The following is a 12,596-nucleotide window of genomic DNA, read 5'->3' as shown; positions in this document are numbered from 1 at the left end:
TCCATACTCAGAAAAACTAATCTCTCTAGATGATTAGACTCCTCCTATAAAGTTCTCTGCCTTTTCCATGGGAATTATTCCTAAAAGTGAGTTGAACAAATGTAACAGTGTTGAACACAGCAAGAACCAACCTTGAGGCATTCCCTAGAGTAACTCTGAGCACAGTTCTTAACAGAACAAAGATTGTAATACTTTTTTATGCTGGTTCCTCACTCAGATTTTCCCCTTCTGCCCTTTCCTTTCCAGCTTCAGGAATTGCCACAAAGACACTTTACCAACAGGGCAGTCAAACTGTTAAACAACTTCAGAACTTTCCTGGCTTCTCAAACCAAATCCTGTGATGGGTTGATGTGGAAAGACTCACTGCAGAGATGTGGGATGACAGCAGATGACACTGTGCTGAAGCTGCTTGCATCAGCCTGAAATGCTCCTTATTTTCAGGCCAAGAAAAGAAAATTGAATAGATGAGCCCACCCCATTTCTGATTCACTTTGCAAACCATACAAAAGTACCACATCATCTGCAGGGCATCAGTTTGTACAAAAGGTAAAAGTCTTGCACCTTCATTTACCATCAGTTTGTACACATGCCAGCAATATGTAGAATTAGATAATGGTGGGACTTGATGATCTTAAAGGACTTTTCCAAGCAATGTGATACTATGATTTTCTATGATAAACCTAAGTTCTACACTGAGATGGATACCTGCAGCTAGCAAAAGCACCATCAGCTTCTTGCCATTGCTCTACCAGCACTGACCCTTCTCATGGAAGGGATTCACTCTGGGACAGCTTCTCATGTCTGAACCACCTGTGTCTGCTACTAAAACCAAAAGTGTCTACTGACATAATTTTGTAACAGTTACATATGGAGTAGGAACCAGACATTGGCAGTTCTGTACAGGTGAGACAGCCACTGATGGTTAACAAATTAAGGAAGGGAACTTGGAAGTCCTGATGTTATTGTTTACCAATGCTTTTGCTTCAGAATGACTCTCAAAAGACTGCAAAAACAATACAGACAGGCTTCCAACAGACAGTTTTAGGCATTTGCCACCTTGTGCATAGAGACAGGCATATTTAAAAGATGCTTTCCACCTCCATGTGTATTAATTTAGGAATTTTTATGACAAAATAGTTGGTTGAGATAAAACATAAATGAAATCTAATGCAAAAAAGTTATGCTGACATAGAAAATTAACACAGGCTCTCAGGTTCTCTCCCATCAACTAGGAAGCCACCTTCCTATTGCCACAAAAACATAGTTTTCCCAGTCTAGCAATTTTTCAGCATCTCATGGCAGAAATTATAGAGCCCCTGTTAGTGGAATATGCCAAGGTATTACTAGCACAAAGATGGTAACCAAATCATGACTAAGCCAGGCAGGACAGTCTGGAAAGCAACATCACTGCACAGCTCAACAGTGAAATCACTGGAGAGACTGAGTGAGAAATAGCTTAAGCTTCTGAAGACTTCTGTCTTTAGCAATAGCAGATGTTGTATAAGCATTGTCTAGAAGTGTGCTTTCTTGATCTGTATATACAGATATATAAAATTCATGAATAAATGTGAGAAGCTACAACTGGAATGAGCAATAGTAACCAAAACTATTTCTAATCAAACAAATTACATAGAATAAACCAGGTTGGAAGAGACCTTCAAGATCATCGCGTCCAAAATTGGATGTCTCACAGGTTAGCCCTCTGCTTCTAAAACTCCACACCCAGATTACACTCCATAATGCTTAAGTGCTTCTGCTCATCTACCTGCTACACAGAGCTTCACACCACATAGGAGGAACCTTACTTGATTGGAGCAGTGGCTCCCTCAGGTCCTTCCAGTTCTGACAAAGGAACAAGATCCCACTTAAAGTGCAGACCCCAGTTAAACCCTCCACGCACAACTGGGGAAGAGCTGTAGGTGAGCGTGTCAGCACTGATTATGTCAATCACAGGGCACACCACAGTCCTGTGATCTTCTCTGATGGGAGTCAGCAGAGGTTGTAACCACATCTCATTCACCTCACAGTGACTGTCCAAGAAAACCAGCACTTTCCCTGCAAAGACCAAAGCACATAAAACACAAAGATCCATAGTAATAGGAAACACACAAACACGTAAGCAATTACAGCAGCAGCAGTGTATCAGCAGTATCACCACCCCATGCAACAGAGGGGAAACACCATCTGCACCTGGAAAACCAGAGACTCCACAGGGATTCATTCAATCACAAAGGTAGAAGGTAGATCCTGACTATTCACACCGAACTATGAGTTGTTCAAGTGGGCTGTTATTTGCATTTCTTTGACAGAGTTTTACAGTCATCAGATTTTCTACCCAGGTTCAGCAGAGCTACTGTATTTTAAATGAAACATCATCAGACCAGCACTGTCAGAGTCAGGAGGGGCATTTGTCCCAGTGCAGTGCCCCTCCCACACACCAGTTAGACAACAGAGACGGCAGAATACAACCGATACTGGGCTGGATGTTAATTAAGGTCTCCAACTATCATTATACAAGTATCACTGAAAACACTGTGTAGCTGTCACAACATACATTACTATAACAGCCAAAGATCAGTGTAATGAACTCATGTCAAAGCCACTGATATTCTGAAACAACTGCTAAAACCTCTCTCACCTAGGACAGCATTATCCCAAATTTTTATTCCTCTGCACTATGTTGTGTGGTTTAGAACATAGCATGACATGCAGAGCTCCTACAGTGGGCCAAAACAAACAGACAACATCTGAAAGAGCTGTGCTACAGAGAGAGAAGTCATCCTGTTAAAATGTGATCTAAGTATGCAAGGAAAAGAGAAACAAGAAACTATACCTGTGGCATGAGAGGCTCCAATCATCCTTCCTCGAATCAAGCCTTCTCGCTTCTCATTTCTGACCAGTTTCGTGGTTTTTGGAAGCTGAGTTCTTACATATTCATCCAAGTCTTTCTTCAAGTCAGCTGAGAAAAGGAAAACACATGTTGAAGAACAGGATGAAAATTATGAAAGCTTTGTTTAGGGACCCAAGATGTTCAGCTCAAACATGGCAAAAGACTTGACTAACAAGTTACCCCAATACAGCACAGCTTCAGAACAAGAGAATCAAAAGCACTGTCAGTCACAGAACCATAGAATCAATAAGGTTGGAGAAGACCTCAAAGATCATCAAGTCCAACCTGTCAGCCAAGACCTCATGACTACTAGACCATGGCACCAAGTGTCATCCCACATCTTACACTTGCCTTCCAGTTGCTGTGGTCTGTTTGTTTTATTCACATTTTCCTCTTAACTGTTTCCCCTTTTCCTGCTGCATGGTGGAAACCCACACAAAGCAGCTACATATCTTGCACAGAAGAGGGTGATGGACCACATAACTGGGCCTTGCACAGGGCACAGCCCTGCTGATAAGCACTTCCTTCTATTTTCCCAACTAATCTTTCATGCACTGCCACTGTCTCTGGTTTTATACTTAGCCTTGGTTTCCAGAATACAGACTGGACTGTTACTTTTTTGTTCCACTTGTAAAGCCTTTAGTATAATGTGTCTCAAAGTGAATGGAACTACTACTAGACTCCACACTCAAAGAAATTAATGCTGATAAAAAGAAATTATTTAACAAATAAAAGGCACTGAGCAAAGCAAGCATTGCCAAATTCTTATGGTGACTGTCACTTGCAGCAGAAGTAATGAAGCCCTTTCACACAGGCAAGTAATGTAAATTACTATGTTCCACACACTAAAACAATGCTGACACCTTTGGAAAGGAGCAGGAAGACACCTTTCATTACCCCTACCTGCTTAGCTGAGAAGACAGCAGATACGAAGTACAGCTCACTCACAGGGGATTGCTTTTCTACAATCCAAAAGGATCAAAGACACTGCTGGCAAGCAGGTGCTTTTGAAGGAGAGCAAAGTTCACTGAAGTCTGTAGGCACTGCTACAACTTAACTAACATCAATGGCAATTTTAAGAGTAACAATGCCTCTTTCACATGAGGACAGTGCTTTCTAACGCTAGAGGAGGACCACTAGAGAGAAGATGGACACGTGAAGACCGAAACCTAAGTTAAGAAGCTTATGGAGAAACAAATTTAAAATGAGGATGAAAAACAAAACCCAAAAAGCAAGCTGAGGATTCATAAGGAACTTTGGTATAGAGGCAGACAAATTTTGAACAGAGGATATGCTGGAATAAATATTATTATTCTGATGAATTTCACTGCAAACACCAAAGCTGCTGTTAACAACACTCAAGGCCAGAGAAATACCTATGGAACCCAAAGTTGTAACTTTCAGAAGGTAAAAGAAAGGCAAAAAAATTGAATGTTTGGAACTTAATTTGACCTTCAAATTAGTAGTAGAGTGATGGTATTTCTACCTAAACACAGCCATTAACAAATGCATTACAGAACCACTATGGCTGGAAAAGACCTTCAAGACCACCAAGTCCAATCATTATCTAACTCTGCAAAGGCCACTACTACACCATATCTCTGAGGACCATATCTAGATGGCTTTTAAATACATCCAAGGATGGTAATTCAACCACTTCCCTGGGAAGCCTGTTCCAGTCCTTGACAACCCTGTCAGTACAGAGTTTTTTCCTAATGTCTAACCTAAACCTCCCCTGGCGTAACTTAATGCCATTTCCTCTTGTCCTGTCAGCTGTGACTTGAGAGACCAAACCCCACCTCTCTACAGCCTCCCTTCAGGTAGCTGCAGTGAGTGATAAGGTCCCCCCTCAGCCTCCTTTTCTTCAGACTACACCACCCCAGCTCCCTCAGCTACTCCTCATAAGACTCGTTCTCTAGAGCCTTTACCAGCCTCCTTGCCCTAAATTTGCATTAACCACCTTCAGAAGACTGAGTTTTGAAGTGAGCTTACTTCTGAATACGACAGTCACAAAACTTCTAAACAACAAATTGCACAACAGACTTTGTAGCAAGGAGTTTGCATTGCTTCCAAAGTACAGAAAAAGCTTTAAATATTACACATTCTTAGTGGCAAAGGACTGAGGGCTTGATCTTTGTTCTCTCCTGTGTGATCTCACCTCAGAGAAATGAGCTAGCTGCATAACAAGAGAATTTCATTCTACATTATACATAGCTAATCAAGTTTCAGGGCAACTGAGACCTTAACCCAGAAACCAAACACAAAGACTAACCATGTTTGGTTAATTATATATGCTAAAAAATATAATCTGAATATAACTTTTTAAATGCATAAAATTGTGAACTTATAGAGATGCTATCAGGGAGCTTGAAGAGTCCTGCTGGCAAGCACAGTAAGGCATTCCTCAACAGGCATTTTACTTTTGAAGTGCCAAGAGGCTCCAGTCGCTTGCCTTATCCATTGTGTGGGAGAAAAATGCTGAAGCATCAATCTCTCAGCAACAGCAAAGCAACTCTGCAAGGTCTACCCTTCTAGGGCCCCTCAGACTGAGGAGCAGAGGCTGCTCCAAGAGCCAGGGACAGCTACTCCTCGGGTGGCCACAAGAGGCTGTGCGAGAGCCACGCAAAGTCCTTCCATCAAAGGCTGAGTCTCATTCAGCTTCCACCAGTCCGAAATGCTGAGCAAGTACCAAAAAAAGGACACACATCAATTGATTTGCAAGACCACAGCTGAGACTGTGTGCATTCAGTCCTCTTCAGATGCCTTCAGAGTTAGCAGGGGCCCACAAAGTTTACGGAAAGATCAGTGCTTTGAGTACCACAGCAGCACAAGCAGCTAAAAACAGTTGAGCTATGAACAAGTGCTTAATCACCCCCCTGCAAATGTACACTCCTCATTAGCTTGAAACCTGGTTTTGAAAGTTAAAGCCCCTGTGATACAAAGCACATCAGTAAAATGGCACCAGTGTCAAAGGGGGTGTAATCTTTGGCTTCCCAGAACACCCTGCACCACTACTGGCTGTCACCTTTTGGAGCTAGACTGCAGTACACATTAGCTTTTTGCCTCACAGGTTCCATGTTTTTAATCAGCCAGTCAATAAAGTACAGGAAGAGACAGGAAGCACAGGAAAAACGTAGACACCAACCAAAACATTACTGGAAGGTTGTCTCACCCAATTCACTGTTGTCATCCACCAAAATGATTTCATGAAGAAGGTGTGCAGGAGTACGTTCCAGGACACTATGGACTGTGCGAAGCAGAGCAGAAAGTGCTTCATTGTAGAAACAGATAATAACACTGGCAGATGGCAGGTCAGAAGGGTAGGACTTCTCTCTACATCTGCAAACACAAATACAGTGGCTAGTTTCAGTGGGATTTCCATAATGCTGTATCACTATTGAAATTTCATAGTATCATAGTATCATTCAGGGTTGGAAGGGACCACAAGGATCAGCTAGTTCCACCCCCCCTGCCATGGGCAGGGACACCCCATGCTAGATCAGGCTGGACAGAGCCTCATCCAGCCTGCTCTTAAACACCTCCAGGGACGGGGCCTCAACCACCTCCCTGGATAACCCATTCCAGGGCTTCACCACTCTCATGGAGAAGAACCTCCTCCTCACATCCAGCCTGAATCTCCCCACCTCCAGCTTCATTCCATTCCCCCTAGTCCTATCACTACCTGAGATCCTGGGAAGTCCTTCCCCAGCCTTCCTGTAGGCCCCCTTCAGATACTGGAAGGCCACAATTTCCTAACTAAGAAGCAAGCATTAAAGGTACAGGAAGAACCCCTAACCGGAACATGAAGAACCCAGGCATGTAACATCTATAGTAGGACTTGGCATAGTGAGTTACTTTACACACAATACAGACATATCATTAACAGAGAATATGATGGATTGGGGGAGGTGGGGAGGGAGAAGCAATGAGAATCACAGAAAGAAGAGAAAATATTAAGGGCTTGTTTCAGCTGTCAAAACACTGCCTTGTACCCTCGGGAGCTCAGACACATACAGGAATGGCAAATATCATGAGCCCTACAAAAACCCCACAACTTCATTGGCTGGCTGCTGGAGACTAGGTTGGGTATCCCAAAATACCTCCAGTGCTACTTAGACAACCAAGGCTGGGATTCAGCCAGTGAATGAAGACACTTAAGTCTGGTCAAGCTGTCAGTGGAGCACAGTGTTCAGCTCATCCTAAGGCTGACAAGTGCATTTTGTTAGCTGAAGGGCTCTGACTGTTCCACTAACTGCACTGACTACACCTCTGCTAACTATGATAAAAGCAGAGACAACTAAATGGAGCTATCTAAATTTAAGCATCTTAATCTGCATGCTGAATCCCACTCAAAGCAGAGTTTGGATTCTCTTTATTTTCCAATTTTGTCTGTACTTCTTTGTCCATCTTCTCTGAAGATGCCAGACATGAGGGAATCCAATAAAAATAAGAAACGATAAATGAAAACCCAGAAGTATGCAAGAGAAGTCTTCACTGACTGAATTTAGCTCTTGAGAGAGAGGTTTCAGCAAGTATGATTCATTACATTTACCCACACCAGAGAAACCATTAGAAAAACAGATGCAGGTTTATTTATCTTTTTGATGTTGGGTTTTTTTGTTGTTGTTACAGTGGTAGCATTTTTTCCTCCCCTCACAGATTGAAGAAACAAATCTGAAGCATTCAGAGCAGTGCAATCCAGACACCACCAAGGACTTGAACTGAGAAACAGAGAGTCTTTATCATCAATCATTCTTCCATCTTATCCTCTGCAGGTTTGCAGCAAATGTGAAGTAGTACATTAGGTGACAGTCTCTCACTAACTTGAGCACTGGCATATTTGATGTCCACCTTTCAAAGATACTAAAGAGAATTATAGCATCTCTTCTGGTACTTACAGCACTAAGTACCTCAGAACAAAGCCTCAAAAAATAAAAATACTGTAACATGCCTTAAGTAACCAAGTACACAGTTAGCAAGATGAAAGAGAGAGAGGACATGTGACCTAGTGTGGCTGGAAAGAAAGTTTAATTTCAAGGTCTTCTCCATGCTGGCTTTCATTTCAAGTATTATTTCTGAAATCTTTTTTCTATCAAAGCAGCTGCCTGTCAAACCTACTACTCACACAAAAAATAAATTAGTATGATAAAAGTCTGAATAAGTATATATCCAGTCTGGTTCTTGATTAAGCATTCTTAAAGTGTATTAAGAATCAGGGGGGAAAAAAATAGCTTCCAGGGAACAGCAATCTTGCTTTTTGATCCACAGAGCCTAGTTTCTGTGGGACTCCACCTATCATATACCTTTTCCAGATGGCAAAAAAATTGTATCTTCAGAAACAATATTCAATCAAAAAAGACAATAAAGACCAAAGAATAAAAATCCTGGCCAAAGAATAAAAATCCCAACCTGAAGCACTCTTGTTTAAATAACGGAAAACCTGCCTTCAGAAATAAAGGAGGCTGGATGTGTGTCTGACAGGAGTGTAGCAACAAAAATGCTACATCAGGTAGAACATGAGTAGTGAGACCTCCAACACATGAAATTACACCATGTCCAACTCTCCAAAACTCAGTACATACTTAGGATCTCTTGTATCAGGCACCTCCCTGTGGTATCCCAGCCGATTACTGATAAGCATATTGAAAGCATGCTTCTGATAGCCCAAGTCTCTCACTTCCTGATCTTCTTCGTTAAAAATCATTCCTGGAAAAAAGAAAAAATGCCAGGACCAGTTAGCAGTCTCAAAAATATCCTTTGGAAGCAATAAAGGTTTGAAATGTATGCTTTTACCTCCTCCAAAACCCATTACACTCTTCAAAAAGCCCTCTGGTTTTGCAAAGCGTGGTTTTGTGCAATCAATTTCATTAGCCCTTACAAACAGATAGTGCTTAGGAGCAGCCCTTGCAGCTAGAATGAAATCATAGAATGGTAGAGGTTGGAAGGGACCTCCAGAGAACATCCAGTCCAAGCCCCCAACTAACACAACTAAGTGTCCCTACACTTAGATCATGTTGCACAGGAATGTGTCCAGGAGGGTTTTGAAAGTCTCCAGAGAAGGAGACTCTCTGGGCAGACTCTTGCAGTGCTCTATCACCCTCAAAGTAGTTTCTCCTTGACATGCTCACATTTTCTTCTGTGCCAATTTAACTGAAGGACAGGTACCAGTTTCTCCTGAAAATTCAATTCACATTAAAGACCCAACTGTGGATATAGTATCACAGTATAACTAAGGTTGGAAGAGACCTCGAGGATCATCGAGTCCAACCTATCGACACAGACCTCATGACTAGACCATGGCACCAAGTGCCACGTCCAATCCTCTCTTGAACACCTCCAGGGATGGTGACTCCACCACCTCCCTGGGCAGCACATTCCAATGACGAATGACTCAGTGAAGAACTTTCTCCTCACCTCGAGCCTAAACCTCCCCTGGTGCAGCTTGAGACTGTGTCCCCTTGTTCTGGTGCTGGTTGCCTGGGAAAAGAGACCAACCCCTTCCTGGCTACAACCACCCTTCAGGTAGTTGTAGAGGGCAATAAGGTCACCCCTGAGCCTCCTCTTCTCCAGGCTAAACAATCCCAGCTCCCTCAGCCTCTCCTCACAGGGCTGTGTTCAAGGCCTCTCCCCAGCCTTGTTGCCCTTCTCTGGACACGTTCAAGTGTTTCGATGTCCTTCTTAAACTGAGGGGCCCAGAACTGGACACAGGACTCAAGTACTCAGTTTGACTGTAAATAGTACTTCCTTTTAGCAGCATGACTTTCATTCTCTCTCCTCACAGGGACAACCTACACCATTCTTCAAAGGCTAATGTCTCAGTTGTGTTTACTACCTTACAAGACACATGCCCTTCATTTAAATGCCCTCTAATTCTTAGCAGCACCTAAAAACTAACATTGAACAAGTAACTTTGGCACACAACACACCAGCAGCTATCCATTCAGATGAAAGGTCTGTAAAGGGATCTTTGAGAGACAGAATAAATTTACAGTGGTACAAAATCCCTCAAAATAGCAGCTCCAATTTCAGGCAGTTTTCTCAAGTCTGCAGCAACCTAAAAAGAGCTATAAAAAAATGTGAACTTGTTTATCACTCCAGACTTTGACAGCAAGTAAAATAGCAGTGGAGCTAGCTGTTTATTGATATTTTAGCAGGAGCATCAACTGTTGCTGAGCATGGCAGAGGCAGCAATTGCTGGTATAAATAAAAACAATGCTAGAGGCCAAGGCTGGAATCCTCAATGCCATCCTGCCTGCCTTGACTCAGTGCCACGGCCTTTTCTCTCACTAAGCCATACACTCACAAGTGAGAATAGAAATAAAGTCTTATGGTGCTTTGCCTGTGTTTATCACTGCCCTACCCTAAAGAAACAGGAAGGCCTTTGCTGCATCGCTTGATCTAATTCTAACAGAGAGCCAGCTGTATTCTGATGATTCATGTAGAATTTATCCTGGCACTACCATTCCCTTTGGCTTTCACCAACCAAACCAGTCACTTGGTTTGAAGATCAAGGGACTTCTCAGTTAAAAAGGAATCATTTTCTTTCCTGGCCCATACTGAATAGCTGGAAAGAAATGGTCACCTCTGGACTGGCATTCACCTCATTTGGCTCTCCTGCTTTCTGCAGTGAGCTGATAAACATTTGTAATGCCACAGGGCAATATGAATCAACATTTTCCCTGCATATTCACACAGGTCTAATGATCAGCTTGGAAACTCATTTTTGGTAAGTTCTATAAGGTCTTGAAGCCGGTGATCCAGCATTCACCCAAAGTAATGACAGAGGAGTATTAAACTCCTGGCTATGCAGGGTGCTATGCCCTAATTCCCAAAGCAGCAACACTCAACATCTGCCTGCAGACTTAAAGGAATTTTGCAAGCCAGTATGTAACATGCCCCAGTTTGCATATCTGAGCACAGCAGCAAACACTAAGCTGTAAGTTGTTAAATATAAAAGCAACATACAAAGCATTTTAGTTTGGAAGGCAAGTCTGGAAGACAAACCCAGATCATCTCACTGATGAAATATGCTCCAAAGAAACACAAAGACCTTTGTTGGTGCAAAGCAAGCAGGATTTGGCCCTAACCACTGTCATCTCAATAAATCCTTCATTTTCAGTTGTCCCACACACATTTTTTGTGGATGATTTCATATTCCAAGGATATTCACCAATCAATGGGTTCTCCTCATTGTGCACTGTTACCAAGCTACTTTTAATTACTGCATACAAGCAGGGTTTCTGTGTGGCTAATAAAAGTTCTTGTGTTTAAGCCCAGTTAAAACAGGAGTAAGATATAAAATAAGCATATACTGAACCTTCCAAAACCAAGAACAGCTTCAAGGGTAGATACCTTGCCCTAATACTATTCCCTTCATTAACACTTACACAGCACACCTGTGTTAGGAGTAGTGTATTTTGGATCAAACACAACAGAAGATGTTTTAAGTAAGAGAAGAGATTCACTAGTACTGCCTTTTAACAAACAAAGCTACTTCATTCCAGAATTCTCCCTGCAATCCTTTAAAAAACAACCAAGCAAGCCAACCTTAATAGCTCACTTCTTTTACTGTTTTAATACCATTGCCACCAGCACTGAAAGCCACTTACCCATTTCAGGAGAGAATTCCAACTCCCCCTTAACTGGGTCCTGGATAAGATTTCCAGGAGGATTTCCTATCTTACTGGCTTTCTGTTGCAGTTCAGGTATATGAGCAGGGCCCCGCGTGAAACGGGGGTAGAATTTCTTTGGGAGCGGCCTCTGAGGTTCCAGCCCCTTGACGGGCACATTCTTGAAGGATTGGTTCTCTTCACTGAAGTTGAAATAAACAAAGAGCAGAAGTGTCCAGGTCACAGATGTGAAAAGGCACCCATAGCAGAAATAGCGAAGTGTGACACTTCCCATGGTAGAGTTAGCATTGTTGAGGGCCCATTCTCGATTACCTGAAAGGGAGGGAAAATACACATTTTTAGAGTGCTTTGTTACTTCACTGGGTTTATACATGAGGAAAAACATTCTACGAGCTACTTTCCCATTAAATGAGTTTTGGAACTTAAGCTTTAAGCCCAGACCTTAAGAATGAAATCCCTTTTCACTTTCCCATTCAAAAGATAAACATGAGCAGTTTGGACATTCTGTGTGGATACTACTGCTCTAAAAAATGAAGCAAACAACCACAAAGAGCCCAGTGACACAGCATAACTAAAGGCAAAAAAAGAGATTAATTTTTCCTCCTACCAGTTATATAATTCTCTCTTTCCCACAGCAGTACATTCCCTGTATGTTTGCCTTCATGTAAACACAACACAGTGTAAACAAGTGTACTACACACAGAACTGGTTCTTCCACAGTATGGTGGAGGTTGGAAAGCACCTCTGGAGGTCACCTTGTCCAAGCCCCTTGCTTGGGCAGGGCCACCTTGAGCTACTTCTTCAAGAGTATGTCCAGACATATCCATTTTTGTAGTTCAGTTCCTACCCTAAAGCATGGAATGAGTAAACACAGATTGTGAGCATCCCAGAAATTCCAGAAATCAGGAGGTGTAACTTAACAACAGACAGCACCAAGACAGTCTCATCTACAGATGCTCTTTGTCTGTAGAAAGAAAAGAAACAGATAGGAGATAGAAAAAGAGCTAAAAGCTTCAAGGTAATTTACTGGGTTCTTGCAGGCCTCTGCAGACTCCAGAAGAGGTTTCCATACTCCC

At 42.3% G+C, this 12,596-nt stretch overlaps 1 protein-coding gene across 3 annotated transcripts in view; it reads right to left on the bottom strand.

Moving 5' to 3' along the window:
• The window catches only part of GALNT11 (polypeptide N-acetylgalactosaminyltransferase 11), a 44,398-nt gene that overhangs the window by 16,658 nt on the left and 15,144 nt on the right, over positions 1-12,596 (bottom strand). For all 3 annotated transcript variants that reach the window (XM_068145985.1, XM_068145984.1, XM_068145983.1), the window contains 5 exons: positions 11,500-11,832; positions 8,473-8,596; positions 6,063-6,229; positions 2,834-2,959; positions 1,806-2,055 (listed from right to left, as the gene is read on the bottom strand). In XM_068145985.1, coding sequence (XP_068002086.1) covers positions 1,806-2,055; positions 2,834-2,959; positions 6,063-6,229; positions 8,473-8,596; positions 11,500-11,794 — 962 coding nt within the window. In that variant the 5' untranslated portion in view covers positions 11,795-11,832. The remainder of the gene's footprint in view (positions 1-1,805; positions 2,056-2,833; positions 2,960-6,062; positions 6,230-8,472; positions 8,597-11,499; positions 11,833-12,596) is intronic.

This window comes from Melanerpes formicivorus, unplaced genomic scaffold (assembly GCF_026170545.1).
Source record: "Melanerpes formicivorus ecotype bairdi unplaced genomic scaffold, bMelFor1.0.p_v2 SCAF_13, whole genome shotgun sequence".
Lineage (NCBI taxonomy): Eukaryota > Metazoa > Chordata > Aves > Piciformes > Picidae > Melanerpes > Melanerpes formicivorus.
This window is presented reverse-complemented; position numbering and strand designations above follow the sequence as displayed.